Genomic DNA, 17,783 nt, shown 5'->3' on the forward strand with positions numbered 1-17,783 from the left:
AATACTTTTTAGTTGGCTTGGGAAAGTGGAAGACTAATTAATACCTAATGGTTAGTACAAGGAATTAAAATGAAAGTAAATTTAATCTAGACTCAAAGATAATCATAGTTGTGTTTAGCACATTTCAATTTTAATCATAATTAAACTACTTCACAGTGGTCTATAATTTACACTCATTTTTGACAAGTAGTTCTGTGATATATTTAAGGGCCTGGATAATTGAAAGTTTATAGGACATGTAGAGGTTGTGGCCAACCTGTTATATCTAAATCAGTATATATTCTAGGTATACATTTATATGTACATATTTATTTATATTTTTAATTTTATAGACAGAATCTCACCATGTTGCCCAGACTGGTCTCAAATTCCTGGCCTCTCTCCCTTCGGCCTCCCAAAATGCTGAGATTATAGGTGTGAACTACTACACCTGGCATTTATATCTATATTTAATATGAAAATACAAATTGCAGAAACAATACAATTTGTCACAGGAAAATTAGGAAGTACAGATAAAGAAAATTGTTCTTTAGGTAGTGGCTGCCTCCCAAAATAAAACCAAAATATAATTCCATGAGTTATGACTTAGTTTAATCCACCACTTTATCTCCAGTGCTAGAAAAGGGGCTGCCACATAGTAGGCACTTAATTATTTGTCAAATAAAAATGAATTTATTTGCAGACACTACTTTCCTGATTTCTTTACCTTAAAATTGGGAGTGGGTGGTGGAAAGGAGAATATTCTGCAACCACTCCAGCAGCTAACTTAAAAGCCTGTTTGTAGATCTTAAAATGTCATTCTTCAATATTTCCAAATTCCTTAAAACGACTTGTATTCTGTAATCTTCCAAGACATTTTTCAGGTTGCAGGGGATTAGAGAATAGCTGAAAAGAGTAGTGAAAAAGTAAATGAACAGGAGATGAATTTATATTTAGGATTCCATTTGCTTTCAGATTTCAGGATTTGGGCTAAGCTTTTTGGATACTTAATACAAGTAGAATCAGACAGCTTCTCTGCATCTCAAATTCAGTTTAAGATGATTGTCTTAAGTGCTAGAAAAGTTTATGTGCTATACTTTAGAGTAGAAAAGATGCAGGGAACAAATTAGGAATGCGACTGCAATTCATTTATTCGTTTGTTCATCACATTGTGAACAACTACCATAAGAACTCACTTTAGATGGATCCTAGCCCTGCCTCTGCTATGTGCCCAGTACTGTCTGAAAACCTAAGTGTTGACTTGTCCCAAATGGTTATTGTGTGAAAACCTACACAAAGTATATAGAGACTTACTTTTTCCTTTAGATTATATAGCTTCTTGGTGTTCCTCTATAGAGTTATTTCAGGTTCATTTATTTATCAATTTTTTTTTTTGAGAGAGTCGCATTTGTCCAGGCTGGAGTGCAATGGTGCAGTCTCAGTTCACTGCAACCTCCACCTCCCGGGTTCAAGCAGTTCTCCTTACTCAGCCTCCCAAGTAGCTGGGATTACAGGCGCTTGCCACCACGCCCAGCTAATTTTTGTATTTTTAGTAGAGATGGGGTTTCACCATGTTGTCCAGGCTGGTCTCGAACTCCTGACCTCAGGTGATCCACCCGCCTCGGCCTCCCAAAGTGCTGGGATTACAGGTGTAAGCCACTGCACCCAGCCTCAAATATGTTTTTAAACCATTTCAAGTTAATTGTATAATGATTCTTATAACTGGTGATTTTAAAAACAGCATACTTTTTAAAACTTTTGACGTTATGGGATTTTTTTTTTCCCCACGGGATAAGGGAAAAAATTGAATTTGAGGAAACCTGTCAAAATGCTGTTGACATAGAGTTTTATTTCTCTGGTCAGAAAAATGTGAATTTTGTCGGCACTTACATCAGCATTTCATAAAACATCCAATGAAGCATGAAATCTGTTCTTAACATTAGGAAAAACTCATTTATTTTTGAACAACTGAATATCATGCTTTCTTTAGATCTCAATATAAATATATTCCAGGGAAAGGACATGGCTAGTCTAAACTGTTAAAAATAGATGTTAGTCAAAGGGTCATTAGCCCTTTTCTGGCAAAGTTAACACTTTACAAAATTAAGTAATTAATTTTGTTTTAACCTATTAAGTAATAGGTGATCATTAGTTCCAATAATTTATCTGAGGATAGTTTTAGTTCCAAAAGATACGTGATGACCAATTAATGCTTGAGAAATAATTGTGAAAGTTAACAAAGGCCTGGAAATATGAAGTATTCAAAAGTATTGGGAAAAGATCTGTGTTTCCTCATCATGTTATACTTGTTTTACTCTCCCTAAGATAACCACTGATTTTTTTTTTAAACAGAGATGGGGTCTTGCTATGTTGCCCAGGCTGGTCTCAAACTCCTGGGCTCAAGAGATCCATTCACCTCAGCCTTCCAAAGTGCTGGGATTATAGGCATGAGCCACTGCACCTGGCCAATAACCACTGATTTGAATGTAATTAAACTTAAAGGTTAATTGATCTTGATATTGCCATTCTAATTATCATACTCTTCTATTAGAAAGGAAGTTGGCAATTTAAAAAATTTATTATTTTTTCTCAATAGACATTTCATATCTTTGTAAAATTTGGATAATTCATTAAAAGGTAATGTAATTGTATGACAAATTTTTATGATAAACAATATGTGTACCAAATAAGTATTTATTTGTTTTTTGCTTGTTTGTTTGTTTGTTTAGACAGGGTCTTGCTCTGTCACCCAGGCTGAAAATGTAATGGTGTGATCATAGTACACTGCAGCCTTAAACTTCTGGGCTCAGGCAATCCTCCCACCTCAGCCTCCCAAGCAGCTGGGATTACAGGCATATGCCACCACACCTGGCTTAAAGTTAATTTTATTAAGAGCCTCTGTCATTGAAAATGATACACTACTTTTAATAGATTAAATATAAGCAAGTCTTAGTAAGTTTTGCAAAATTATTTATATGCATATAATGGTCTTATTTATTTATTTATTTATTTATTTATTTATTTTGAGACAAAGTCTCACTCTGCTGCCCAAGCTGGAGTGCGGTAGTGCGATCTCTGCTCACTGCATCCACCTCCTGGGTTCAAGTGATTCTCCTGCCTCAGCCTCCCGAGTAGCTGGGACTACAGGCATGCGCCACCATGCCCAGCTAATTTTATATTTTTAGTAGAGACGGGGTTTCACTATGTTGGCCAGGCTGGTCTTGAATTCCTGGCCTCAAGCAGTCCGCCTGCTGAGGCCTCCCAAAGTGCTGGGATTATAGGTGTGAGCCACAGCACCTGGCCTATAATGGTCTTTAAATGGAGACATTTTCTATTGATTAATGGCAGGAAGTTCTGAGAATCCCAGATGTCAAAACAAAGTAATCTTAAGTATCAAGAATTTTTTTTCTTATTTTTAGAATTTAAACCAGGCTTTCATTATCAGGTAGAACGGATTCCTGTACAAATACACATAACTATGAAAAATATATTTAAGAATACTTATAGCTAAGATGTTTTCATGTAAATATTGGTAAGTAATACATAGGATAATGATCTTTTAAAGAAGGAAAATGGACTAGTGGTGGGATGGCTAAAGACAGGGTATTGTTGTGCTAGTCTCACCAATAATGCCATTTGAATATGGCCTGCACTTTTCCTCTGCATCAAATGGGCCAATTATAGTAACACCATTGCTCTTTCTGGCTACTTGGTTTACCTAGTTCTGTTTAGAGAAGATATAATTACTCCTTTAGTTCATAGCTTTGTTGACTAGTATGATTTATGGGCACCTGGAACATCTAGATGCTTTATATTCTTTTTAATTCTTGATAACATTTTGAAGTGGATGTTATTATTCCCATTTTATAGGTGGAAAAGCTGATACTGTAAGAGAGGAAGTAATTAATGCAATGTGATCAAATTCTTTTCATTTTGTCACACTGCAGATTTAATCTCCAAAGCACATTGATGATTTTTTTTTTTTTTCCCCCACACAGAGTTTCGCTCTTGTCACCCAGGCTGCAGTGAAATGGCACAATCTCAGCTCACTGCAACCTCTGCCTCCTAGGTTCAAATGATTCTCCTGCCTCAGCCTCCCGAGTAGCTGGGATTACAAGTGTGCGCCACCATGCCCAGCTAATTTTTGTATTTTTAGTAGAGACGGGGTTTCATCACATTGGCCAGGCTGGTCTCGAATTCCTGACTTCAGGTGATCTGCCCACCTCGGCCTGCCAAAGTGCTGGGATTACAGGCAAGAGCCACTGTGCCTGGCCAATGATTTTTAAAAGTATTTTTTTAATGAATGATGTTTAAAAAAATAATGAGATTATAGCTATTGTGGTAAGGCCACCAGTACCAGCTCTGTAGAAGGTCTCTCAAATAATATTTACTGGTTGCATTAATGAATGACAATCAGTGGCCACGTACTAGAGATCAGAGAGTTTTTCTGTATTAGTCAAAAGTGTCTTTCTACATAATTGGGCTGATACCAATTTACCAATTAAAGAAATAATTGATGAATCCAAGATACAGGACAACTTTGTTGGGGAGGGGTATGTAAAATTTGGTTATTTCATAGATACACATAATAGACATAATTTTTACTGAAATGCATAGATGATAGTAAAGTCTTTTTTCTTGTCTCTATTTTTGCATCCACCCTTATCACCCTGCCAAGCATAATTATGTTTAACAACCTTGTGGGTATTCCTTATTTTTCTCTATGCTAATATACATAAACATATATAGGATTTATTTTTATTTATTTTATAAAGATAGATTATATAAATTTTACTATCTTTTCATTCAATAAGATCTTGTGGCAATCCCTCCCAATTACCTGTTAAAGCTGGATACATAATATTCCATGATGTGAATGCATCATAATTTATTAAACTATTTCCCCACTGGTGGACATTTGATGTTTAAACTGTTTTTGCTACTACAAAGTTTACAATAAGTAACCTTGTACAATTACCTCTCTATTCTGTTGCTTTTATTTTTATTTTATTTTTTTAGATGGAGTCTCTTGCCTGGGCTGGAGTGCAGTGGCACGATATCAGCTCACTGCCACCTCCGCCTCCCGGGTTCAAGTGATTCTCCTGCCTCAGCCTCCTGAGTAGCTGGGATTACAGGCGCCGGCCGCTATGTCCAGCTAATTTTTTGTGTTTTTAGTAGACACGGGGTTTCACCATGTTGGCCAGGCTGGTCTCGAACTCCTGACCTTGTGACTTGCCCACCTCGGCCTCCCAAAGTGCTGGGATTACAGGCGTGAGCCACCATGCCCGGCCTGCTTTTATTTTTATAGGATAGATCCTAGGAGTGGAATTCCTGCATCAAAAGATACAATATTTTTTATTAGAATAGCTGTTACTAATGGCTTTTCAAAAATGCTGTAACAATTCATATTTCCTCCAGCTGTGTATGAAGTGCCTTTTCATTACATGGCTTCAGTAGTGTTAATACCTTTGTAAGTTTTTACCATTCTAATGGTTTTTAAGTAATATCTATTATTTTAATTTGTCTTTCCCACATTGGAAGTTTACACATTGTCATATAGCTTTTAACCATTTACATTTTCTCTTCTGGGAATTAACTATTAATATTCTATGCCTATTTTCCCAGTGGGTAGCTTTGGTTTTCCTGACCAGGTGTGTGAACTATATGTAATCTCAACTGCACCTAGGAAGCTGGTGATTTAAATTCATCCTACTTTATTCCCACTCTGTTTACCTCTACTAAGCCAAGCAGCCAAATGCAAGGAAGCTTCAGGTTCTATGGGAATCTCAAAGAAGAGGCCCAGTAGAGGGCCTAGGGAAAGGACTAAGAAGCTGACCCATAGAAAATTTGGAACCCCTCAAATGTCTTTACCCCAGACGAATGTTGACATCAGCCTGGCCTCTTGGCTGAGTCCTCCCTACTCTTGAGTAGAGATTTCTTTCTGGTTTCTTGGCAGAGGGCTAGCAGCAGCTTGTTTGCTGCCTACACCTGCTACACAGCTGTCATGGTAGAGAAGGGTCAATTTCTATTACTTTAGGACTGCCAACACAGCTTCAGTGAATAGGCAGGAAAAAGTAATAGCACATCTGAAGGATCCACCAACCAGAAAGGAATATAAACTAAAACTATCAGGTCCTTAACAAAATGGAGCTGCTAGAGGAGAAATACAACTGGAACAAAGTAATATGAACACAGGATTCAAAGTGCTGTATTAAAAACTCTGGAGTCAAAAACCATTATGTATGAACCAAATACAGTAATAGGCTAAGTGGAAGAGAATAGTCACATGGAGCCCTAAATGAATTGCCTGGAGAATCTACTGGACAAATTATTTTAACACCTTGAGCAAAAATTCAAAGGAAGGGTAAAGATAACAGATTTCAAGGATGGAACCAGGAGATGTAACGTATATAGTTCTAGAAGGAGAAAAAGGAACAAATAGAAGAGAGACACTTATTTTTGACCTAAAAAAAGCCCTGAGTATATGGGTTCAAAGGGCATGCTGAGTTCCAAGCAGATTTTGTGGTAATAAAAGTAAATGATAGTTACTCAGTGCTCAACCTGCTAGGCAATATTCTAAAGGCTTCACATTTATTAACTCATTGAGTCCTCAGAATAGCCCTGACAAAGTAGATATTATTATCCCCCTTAATCAGCTGAGGGAAAAAGAGGTTAAGTAGATAGCCAGATTGTGAACCTAAGAGGTCTGACTCCAGAGCCTTGATTGAACTGCTTCAAAGTACAAAGACCTGTGTTTAAGTGTGTGCTAAAATTTATGAACTCTAAAGATCAAGATAAAAAAGTCCAGAAGAGAACAAGTTATCAGCAAAAGCAAAAGAGACTGTCATCAGCATACTCACCTGCAGCAGTTTAAGCCATAAAACTGGGAATACTACTCTATTACTGCACTACTTGAGATAAAAGGACCAAAACTTCTCTAATCAGCCAAAATATTTATTTACCTATCTGGGTGAAACAGATTTGCTGATTAACACAGTTGGGCACCTAACCCCACCCACTCTGTGATGAAAATACTCAAAAGAGAAATCTAATAGTATTTAATCTTGATCTTTGCACATGCTATTTCTCCTGCCTGGAATAACTCTTCCCTTTCTTCACCAAATAGCTCAGATTCTCCTAGAAAAAGTTATCTTTTTCCTGGAAATCTTTTGCTCTTCCAAAATGCTGTAGCACCTAGTACTTTCTTCATTTTAGCACTTAACCATAATATCTTACAATGACATTCCACTTCGTTGTCTTATTTTCCCCATAAGATTGTAAGCTCTATGAGGGCAGGGGCAGACCTGTCTTGTTCACAGTGGTAGCCCCCACGCCTAGCACAATATCTGCAATATAGTAGGTTGATGGTGTGACTGAATGTTTATATGTAGCCCAAATTTGCAAATCTTTTTTGCCGCTTAGATTGTTCTGGTAGCTATACAGGGAAAGGAAAGCCTTAAGTTTTTCTTCAGTGGATACATCTTATTCAGGTAGACCTATCGGGTATGTATATATTTCTGTATTCATCTCATGACTATTTTACAGAATTTTATTAAATTCACAAAATTTCTATGTAAATGTATGAAAATCCATATAGATTCAATTTACACAGGTATATTTATAATGCATTTTATCCATGTTTGCTTCACACTTCTGTTATTTTTGAAAATAACAGAAAAATTAATAAGAAAGTATAGGGATGAATTCGCAAACTTGGTTAAAAATTGGTCAAAAATTCAGATTGATGCTCTAAAAAAATAGTATTAATTCTATATTTTTCTGTTTCTCTTCAGATTAAAGCTAAAAATTATGACAAGGTTGAAAAGGTGAGTCCTCAAATACTTTGAATTTTATATTGAAGTTTAACTTAAAACCTAGTATGTATAAGACAGATATAGTAAAATGTTAATAATAATCGAATCTAGATAGTGATTTTTTACAAGTTAACTGTACTTATTCAACTTTTTTATATGCTTGAAAATGTTCATAAAAATTTTGGAAAAGGAAAAGAAAATAATTATACTCCCCTGACAAATCATGAGAAGCATTTTAATTATCTAAACTGAAAATGGGGAAATTATTTGCCTTTTATTTACAAGAGATAAATTCATAAAGGGAGCTGAATTTGTGTTTTTAATGTTCTATTTCATCTATGTCCATGTGAAATTTATTTAACTGGATTCTGATAATATATTCTTGTATTTAAAGCTATTTCAGAGATGCCTTATGAAGGTTTTGCACATTGATTTATGGAAGTGTTATCTTTCATATGTCCGAGAAACCAAGGGTAAACTACCAAGTTACAAGTAAGTGAAACCAGGATCTTAAGAATGCAAGTCATCTCCAGGCACACAGTTAATCCCACATAAACTCACACCTTCTGTTAGCTCCAAGTGGGAAGAAGTATCAGGATTTGAAAAGTCAGGATTTCCTAAGAATTAGTAACCTTGAAAAAAGTGCTTCAAAGAAAGTCACTGGCATGAGTCTTACTCTGGAGAATTGAATCGCCCAAGCCCTTCCTATACTGAAACACTGTATAATTGCAACACCAAACCACTTTGTTGACAGACTTGTCAAATTTTTTCAAAAACTATCTTCATACTTGTGGTAGTACCACTTTTGTCAGGTCACAATGCAATGTGCTACTTAAGTGATCTAAGGGGTCTCTGACAATTATAGTGATATAAGGGATCTCTGACAATTGTATTGTAAAGTTGCCATCCCCACTCCGAATTATACCCACCTCCCCATCTTTGCCAAATCTAAATAATGGACCTTCTTCTGAGGTGCCATTTTTCTATGTAACTAACAGGCAAGTTATATCTGTTACTAAAATTCTGTCTTTATTGTCTTTTCCTGATTATACTTTTTGTTATGATTTTTGTGTTTTGAGACAGAGTTTCAGCTCTGTCGTACAGGCTGGAGTGCAGTGGCACAATCACGGGTTCACTGTAGCCTCAACCTCTTGGGCTCAAGCAATCCTCCCACCTCAGCCTTCCAAGTAGATGGGACTACAGGCAAGAGCCACCACACCTGTCTGATTTTTTTTCTATTTTTTTGTAGAGACGGAGTCTCCTTATGTTTGAGACTCCAAACATAGCAGGGTCTCAGGCGTAAGCTAATGTCCCTAGGCTGGTCTCTAACTACTGAGCTCAAGCAATTCTCCTGCCTCAGCCTCCCAAAATGCTGGAATTACAGGCATAAACCACCACACCTGGTCTGTTTATACTTTATTGTCTTATATTGAAGTGGAAGTTCTTTTTCCCTAATGTACTCTTTACATTTTAACATAAGTTGCATTTTAATAAAACTATACTTTCCAGATTTCTACATTTTACTTTAGAGCTAATAGATCTTAATGTCTCATTAATGAGAGAACCACAAATTTCCACATTTGAATCTGCTATGTATAGAATTATGCAACTTAAATGATATAAAGATAAGTAAGACATTAGCCTTATTTTTGATAAGCTCACAAGCAGTAAAGGAAACAATTTATGATATTGACAAGCTTAACATCAAAGAACGACTTTATATACTTACAAAGATGTCTTTAATTTTTGTTTGTAGAGAATGTTCAAATGTTGTTCTGATCCTGTGATCAGAAGCTACGTTTTAGTTATATATACATTTATTATTTATTTATTTATAGAGACGAGGTCTCACTGTGCTGCCCAGGCTTGTCTCCGACTCCTGGCCTCAGATGATCCTCCTGCCTCAGGCTCCGAAAGCATTGGGATTACAGGAATGAACCACCATGTCTATCTTCAAATAATAATTTATTTTTAATTTTTTTTAGAGACAGGGTCTTGCTCTGTCACCCAGGCTGAAGTGTAATGGTGCATTCATAACTCACTGTAACCTTGAAATCCTGGGCTTAAGCACTCCTCCCACCTCAGCCTTCCGAGTAGCTAGGATTACAGGTGCACGCCACCATGCCCAGCTAATTTTTTTAATTTTTATTTTTTTAGAGACTGGGTTTTGCTATGTTGCACAGGCAGGTCTTGAATTCCTGGTCTCAAGTGATCCTTCTGCCTCGGCCTCCCAAAGCAATGGGATTATAGGCATGAGCCACCATGTCTGGCCTAATTGTAGATAAATTTTAATAACAAAAAAATTTAAAAACCACGTCTTTCATGTTCATTTCAGAGAAAAAATGGCTCAAGCATATGACTTTGCACTGGATAAAATTGGAATGGAAATTATGTCCTATCAGGTAGAGTTAAAACTTTTTAATATATGCACTTAAATGTAAAAATACCAAGAAAGATATTAACATTTTATTTTATTTCTTAGATTTGGGTGGATTACATCAATTTCCTAAAAGGCGTGTAAGTATTTGTATAGTTTTTTTTTTATATATAAACAGTTGATTTAGCTAAAATATGATTTTTAGTTCTTTGAGAAATCTCCATACCGTTTTCCATAGAATTGTTCTTTGGGTAGATATCCAGTAGTGAGATTGCTGGGTTGAATGAGATTTAGTTATAATATAATTGATGGCATTTCTTATCCAATCTCAGGGAAGCTGTAGGATCTTACGCAGAAAATCAAAGAATAACAGCTGTCCGAAGAGTTTATCAACGAGGCTGTGTTAATCCGATGATCAACATTGAACAGCTCTGGAGAGACTATAACAAGTATGAAGAGGTAAATTAGGTCAGAGTAGTTGTTTATTATAAACCAAGCCATTTTAATTTTTATGCGTTGTAGATTTGTAGATTATAGCCTTTCTGTATCAGTGTTACACTTTTTTTATTGATTGTAATGAAAGCACTATAATGTTTTTGCAAGGTTTGAGAGTCTCCATATTAGTGTTATTTTTTAGAGGATACTCTGAAGAACAGTAGTTCTTATAAAACTATTTTTATTCTTTGCTAAGCCATATCCACACATTCATACACACACATACACATTGTCATTGACCTATAAAACAGTACCTTTTGGGAATTATGTTTCCAATAGTACCTTTTGGGAATTATTTTTAGTTGCTGTGTACCTCTTTCACCTGATTACAGTGATGTGATTATTGGTTTGAATTTGTGAAGTGTGTGGCTACAATCCAAGATCTTTGTGTTATTGGTATCTACTTTTAATAACTCAGCTAATCAATCTGAATACATAAATACACACGCTAAATAAGCTCTAGCATTAAAAGGAAGTTCCTTGGCTGGGCATGGTGGCTTACACTTGTAATCCCAGCACTTTGGGAGGCCGAGATGGAAGGATTGCCTGAGCCCAGTAGTTTGAGACCAGCCTGGGCAAGATGGTGAGAGCCCATCTCTAAAGAGGAAAAAAGAAAGTTCTTCGTATGTATATTGTGATTTGGAAGAACTATATAGGGTAGTGAAATTGTTCCCTCACAGGCATCAGCTGTGGCTTTCAAACTTTATGGTTTTTGGATTTTAACAGTTATTGAAGATCAAAAAGAATTTTTTCTTTTTATTTTTTTAAGACAGGGTCTTACTCTGTCACTGAGGCCGGAATGCAGTGGCACAATCACAGCTCATTGCAGTCTCAACTTCCTGGGCTCAGGTGATTCTCCCACCTCAGCCTCCCAGGTAGCTAAGACTACACGCATGCACCACCACTCTCAAGCTAATTTTTTGTAGAGATGGGGTTTCTCCATGTTGCTCAGGCTGGCCTTGAACTCCTGAGCTCAAGCAATTCTCCTCGGCCTCCCAAAATGTTGGGATTACAGGCACGAACCACCATGCCTGGCCAAAAACTGTATTTTCCAAAACAAAAAATGTAGTGGGAAGAGTGGCATTGTTTTATATTTTCACAAATCTCTTTCATATCTAGTTTAATAGAAAACAGCTGGATTTTCATATCTGCTTCCATTTAGTGTGTTATAATACTAAATGTCACGTAGCCTCTGTAAAACTCCTGTATTTTATGAGAGAGGCAAATAATGTCTTAGTATTATAATGACAACTATTTTGATCTCATGGACTCCCTGAAAGGGTCTTAGAATCCTTGGAGTACTCACTGAGTGGTAATGTTTATCTTTCCTTGCCACTTCTGTTTGTCTTTTTAAAAAGTGTTATACAACAGAACTAGTTAGAAAAGGGCTATTAGCCAGGTGTGATGGCTAATGCCTGTAATCCCAGCACTTTGGGAGGCTGAAGTGGGAGGATTGCCTGAGGCCAGGAGTTTGAGGCCAGCCCAGGCAACATAGCAAGACAACGTCTCAACAAAAAAAAATTTGTTAGTTAGCCAGACCTGGCAGGGCACACCTGTAGTCCTATGTCTGAGGCAGGAGGATTACTTGAGCCCAGAAGTTCAAGGTTCCAGTGAGTTAGGATGGCACCACTGCACTCTAGCCTATGTGACAGAGGAAGACTCTATCTATAAAAAAGAAAAAGAAAAGGGCTATCAAAGTGAAGCCATGGCTATTCACCCAGATGAATCTGTACATTTTTTTTTTCTTTGAGACGGAGTCTCACTCTGTCGCCCAGGCTGGAGTGCAATAGCACGATCTCAGCTCACTGCAACCTCTGTCTCGCCATTTCAAGCAATTCTCCTGCCTCAGGCTCCCAAGTAGCTGGGATTACAGGCGCACACCACCACACCCAGCTCATTTTTTTGTATTTTTAGTAGAAACGGGGTTTCACCATGTTGGCCAGGCTGGTCATGAACTCCTGACCTCAAGTGATCCACCCAACTCGGCCTCCCAAAGTGCTAAGATTACAGGCATGAGCCATGTCATTTTTTTTTTCAGTAGAATCTTATATGAAATTATTGACCCTTTTCAAATGATTCTATCTTTAAAAGTTCCTGATAAATGGAAACTTACTGCCAGCTCATAAGACATAAGCACATCCTCCTTGATCTTTGAAATGTATAATGCGATTGAACCTTTTTTCCCTGCTTTTCATGAGCTGTGTGAACCTTTATTAAACAAGAAGTCTTTTAAAATAAAAATTTGAAGTTATTTAGTAAATGAATAAATTAACTGTATTGTGCTAATTTTTAAGAAACTATTCTTAATTTTAAAATATTTTTGTTTTTTTCTAGGGTATCAATATTCATTTAGCTAAAAAAATGATTGAAGATCGGAGTAGAGATTATATGAATGCTAGACGTGTAGCAAAGGTATGGAATTCCATCAGGCTATTTTAATGATTATTATGAGTGTTGTTTACAGCAGAGCTTTCCTTGTCTGGTATTACTCTTGATATTTTCAATCATTAGCAATCTTAACAGCAATTAATTGCAAAGTCTGAGGAGATGACATATTTGAAATGAAATATCTCTTTGTAAGAACAAAATATAATAAATTGGGTTTAGAAGAAATTGTTTTTTAAAATATGGAAACAGAGGACATAGAGTGAGACAAGGCTCTACTTAGAATTGATGAAGTAATTCTTTTCCCTCTGTTATTTGGGTTCATCTGAATATTGTATTACTCTGTGGTCTAATAACATAGCTCTCAGGGACACATTTTGATTGTGTGCATACCTTTCCATTCATTGACACTCTTGGAAGTTAGGAAAAATAGCCTATTAATACAAACTATTGAAATTTTAAAAGACAGACAGTTTCTCCAAAGATGGCAATAATAATGCCACCAGATCTTCAATCCTATTGATCTGTCAACTCTTACATCCTGGAAAGTAACCTCCTAGATCACTTATAGAGAGGGCCCATGGGTGTTTTGTTCACCCACTCCTGGGAACCTGTTCTTGAGTGGGTAATACTCTTATCTTTCTTTCTACTCTTAAATAGTTTTTAGATTATATTAACAAAGTGGTATTTGGAAAAAGTAGGCATTTTGAACAGTCTTCCAAACTGATCTACCCCATCCCCCATATATCTGAGTTGTTCCTGGCTCACCAAAGAATTCTAAATCCTTGTCTAGGAATATGAGACAGTAATGAAAGGCTTGGACCGTAATGCTCCCTCGGTGCCTCCTCAGAATACTCCTCAAGAAGCTCAACAAGTAGATATGTGGAAGAAATATATACAGTGGGAAAAGAGCAACCCTCTTCGTACAGAGGATCAGACCCTTATAACAAAAAGAGGTAACAAGATTAACCCTCATGGGACTTCAGTTACATGTATGTTAGGCCACTTGGTATCCCCATAGGTTACTAAAATTTTTTTACCCCTAATCTTTTTTTCTTTTGTTCTTCAGATTCAATAATTCCTATAGATCTATCTCCATATTCACTGAACCTTTGTTTTCATCATATGCAGTCTGCAATTAAGCCCATCCAGTGAACGCTTTATTTCAGATACTATATTTTTCAATTCTATAAATTTCCATTTTAGATATTTTTTATTTTTTATATTTCTTTTTTATGGTGTCCATTTCTTAGTTGAGATTCCTTGTGTGTTCATTACCATCTTTTTCTTTGTTTCTTTGAACATATTTATAATAGTTATAAAGTCCTCATCTGCCAATTCCAACATCTGGGCCTTCAACCACCATGGAGTTTATTTTCTTTGATTGCTTTTTCTCTTGACTGTGGTTTACATTTTCCTGTTTCCTGTTTAAATTTTTTCTTTTAGATATTGTACAAATGTACAAATGAAACATTGTAAAGACTGTAGATTCTGTCATCTTCCTCTGAAGAATGTTGTTTTATTTTAGCAGGAAGTTAAATATTACTGTCAGATTACTTGGACTTTGTGGAGGCTTGGTTTTATACTAGGAAGACAGGTCTGTTTTAGTTTTACCGTTAATCTCAGATTAAATACCTTATTCTTGGGACATAGTCTTTACTCCTAAGACAATGAAAAGTCTAAGGTGTTTACCCCAACCATCTAACTGGATGGGACTCAAATTCTAAACTTCATCTCCCTTAGTTGCTGAGGCATCTATTCAACTCCTTCCGCCTTCCAGCTTTGTTTTCTGCTGGTCTGTTTGTATTCTTCCCTGTGTATGTACATTTTAGGGATCAGCTGAGGATTTGAGAACATTTATGCCTAGATTTTCAGGCTCTGGCTTTCTCCTTTTGGGGATGTCTCCTCAATTTCCAGCTGCTCTCATAGGCCAGAACTGCATGTTACTTCAAGACAGTAAGACTGCAGCATTTGACTTGAGTTCTAGCCATCCCAGAAGTGCACAACATGGGCATGCGTTTGAAGGGAAAAGCCATATTTAAATATGGATCTCACCTAGTGTTGTTCTGTCTTTTTAAGGGCTCAATCTCCTGATTTCTGCTTCTTTTGGTCATTTCCAGTACATTTAGATAGTTGCTTTTGTATTTGTGTTTGTTTGTTTATAATTTTTACTTGCTGAGGGTTGGTCTGATACAAACTACTCTGCCAGTGCCAGACTCTTAATTTGGAGCTTTATTGAATTCCTCAATCTTGCCTTGCTGTCTTACTTGCAGGTCTTTGCAAATATTGTTTCCTTTGCCCACTCCATTTTTGTATCTACCCCATCCTTACTCCACTTCACTTATTTGCCTCTGACCAGCTTCATCCCTTCTTCAGGTGTTGTGTTACATGTCAGTTCCTTAGTGAAGCCTTTCTTGAGTCCCTAAACTATGTTAAGTCCTGCTGCTGTAAGTTTTCAGAGTATACTGTACTTTCATCATCATAATACTTTTGATCTTTGCTTTCTGTCTATCCTCCCCATATACTGCAGACTTCTTGAATATAGGAAGTCTTATTCACTGGTATATTCACCGTGCCTTCCACATTCCCTGGCATATAGTTGGTGCTCAATAAGTATTAACTTAGGCTGGGTGCAGTGGCTCACATCTGTAATCCCAGCACTTTGGGAGGCTGAGGCGGGAAGATTGCTTGAGCCCAGGGGTTCAAGACAAGCCTTGGCAACATGGTGAAACCCCATCTCTATACAAGATTTTTTTTTTTTTTTTTTTTTTTTTTTTTTTTTGAGACAGAGTCTTGCTCTGTCACCCAGGCTGGAGTGCAGTGGCGCGATCTCCACTCACTGCAAGCTGTGCCTCCCGGATTCATGCCATTCTCCTGCCTCAGCCTCCAGAGTAGCTGGGACTACAGGCACCTGCCACCACGCCCGGCTAATTTTTTGTATTTCAGTAGAGACAGGGTTTCACCATGTTAGCCAGGATGGTCTCGATCTCCTGACCTCATGATCCGCCCGCCTTGGCCTCCCAGAGTGCTGGGATTACAGATGTGAGCCACCGCACCTGGCCACAAGATTCTTAAAAATAAGCCAGGTGTGGTGGCACACACCTGGTCTCAGCTACTTGGGAGGCTGAGGCAGGAAAACCACTTGAGCCCAGGAGGTCAAGGCTGCAGTGAACCATATTTGTGCCACTGCACTCCAGCCTACGTGACAGAGACCCTGCTTCCAAAAATAAAAAAAATTAATAAGTGATGGATAGATGGAGGGAACTTGGATGAATGATGGTGCCAGAAATCACTAAAGCTTTTTATTTCTAATTATCATTAATTTTTGAGGAGCCTAATTTTGTTATGATATTTATATTGATAGTTTTACAAATAATAATTATTTTAATTGAATGTTGTTTGTTAATTTCTTCCCTTAGTTATGTTTGCTTATGAACAGTGCCTGCTTGTGCTGGGCCATCACCCTGATATTTGGTATGAAGCTGCCCAGTATCTTGAGCAGTCAAGTAAACTGCTCGCAGAAAAGGGAGTAAGTGTTCCTTCCCTATCCCCACTTTGATATTTTTGTGGTTTTGATATAGCAATGATTTACTGAAAAATATAACTGAATTTTGGTAATAAAGCATAAGTATTGAAAATTTAAGTTTACGTTCATATGAATCTTAGTGACACTCATATAATTAGACCTCCTTAGAATTAAAATAAACTGGCAGTTTTTTAACGTATCAAAGTGATGAATCATTTAGAGAACTTGCATGGTTATTTTGTAAGTTAAAATAATGAAAGGAGTTTTTGGAATTTTTTTAGAATCCAGAAATGCATATGTGTTTATGTATGTATGTGTGTGGATACATATATGTGTGTGTACGTACATGTATGCTTTCTTAGACACATAAATAAAGTAGATGTAACTTTATTAATTTTATTCTCTCACAACTATATTAAAATTATTGAAGATGAGCTTTCTTTTTTTTCTCCTAGGATATGAATAATGCCAAATTATTTAGTGATGAAGCTGCTAATATATATGAAAGAGCCATAAGCACTTTATTGAAGAAGAATATGCTTCTTTATTTTGCATATGCAGATTACGAAGAGGTAAGTAAAAATGTTTAGAGCCTTCTTATAATTCAATTTTTTAGTGCAGGACTGAACTTTTTTTCTGGCTGCTTGTTTGCCAGGCATATTGCTTTTGGTAGACAGAGATGTTGCCAAATGAACAGTTATTAGTTGTCAGCTTATACTATATTTATGCTCAATGGAGATGCCATTGGGGGTGGGAGATTATAGCCTTTGGATTCCTTAGAGCTCAAATCCTGCTTATTTATGACCATATGTTGATATTCACTTCTTCTGTACCACCTTAGAGTCGCATGAAGTATGAAAAGGTTCACAGTATATATAACAGACTTCTGGCAATTGAGGATATTGACCCCACCTTGGTGAGTGACTTTACAAATCTTTTTTTCCACCTTTACAGTCTTATCTGACAAAAAATAATTTAAATTTATATACAATAAAATTCACTGTTTTTGTTGTATAGTTCTATTAATCTTGACAAATAACATTGACTTCATGGGATCCCCACCACAATTAAGATAGAAAACACCTCCACCATCCTCCAAAAATTCCCCCATGTGACCCCTTTATAGACATAACCCTTCCCTCTGCCCTTACCTCTGACAATTACTGATCTGTTTTCTGCTAGAATTTTTTCTTTTTAATGCAGCAGT

General features: G+C 36.7%; 1 protein-coding gene across 1 annotated transcript in view; it reads left to right on the top strand.

Annotated features, from left to right (window-relative positions):
* CSTF3 (cleavage stimulation factor subunit 3) overlaps positions 1–17,783 on the top strand; it is a 76,877-nt gene that overhangs the window by 45,544 nt on the left and 13,550 nt on the right. The window contains exons 4-13 of the mRNA XM_054437601.2: positions 7,773–7,805; positions 8,188–8,285; positions 10,129–10,195; positions 10,276–10,310; positions 10,503–10,629; positions 13,000–13,077; positions 13,844–14,006; positions 16,470–16,579; positions 17,032–17,148; positions 17,418–17,492. Of these exons, the coding sequence (XP_054293576.1) occupies positions 7,773–7,805; positions 8,188–8,285; positions 10,129–10,195; positions 10,276–10,310; positions 10,503–10,629; positions 13,000–13,077; positions 13,844–14,006; positions 16,470–16,579; positions 17,032–17,148; positions 17,418–17,492 (903 nt within the window). The remainder of the gene's footprint in view (positions 1–7,772; positions 7,806–8,187; positions 8,286–10,128; positions 10,196–10,275; positions 10,311–10,502; positions 10,630–12,999; positions 13,078–13,843; positions 14,007–16,469; positions 16,580–17,031; positions 17,149–17,417; positions 17,493–17,783) is intronic.

The sequence above is a fragment of the Pongo pygmaeus genome, chromosome 9, assembly GCF_028885625.2.
Source record: "Pongo pygmaeus isolate AG05252 chromosome 9, NHGRI_mPonPyg2-v2.0_pri, whole genome shotgun sequence".
Lineage (NCBI taxonomy): Eukaryota > Metazoa > Chordata > Mammalia > Primates > Hominidae > Pongo > Pongo pygmaeus.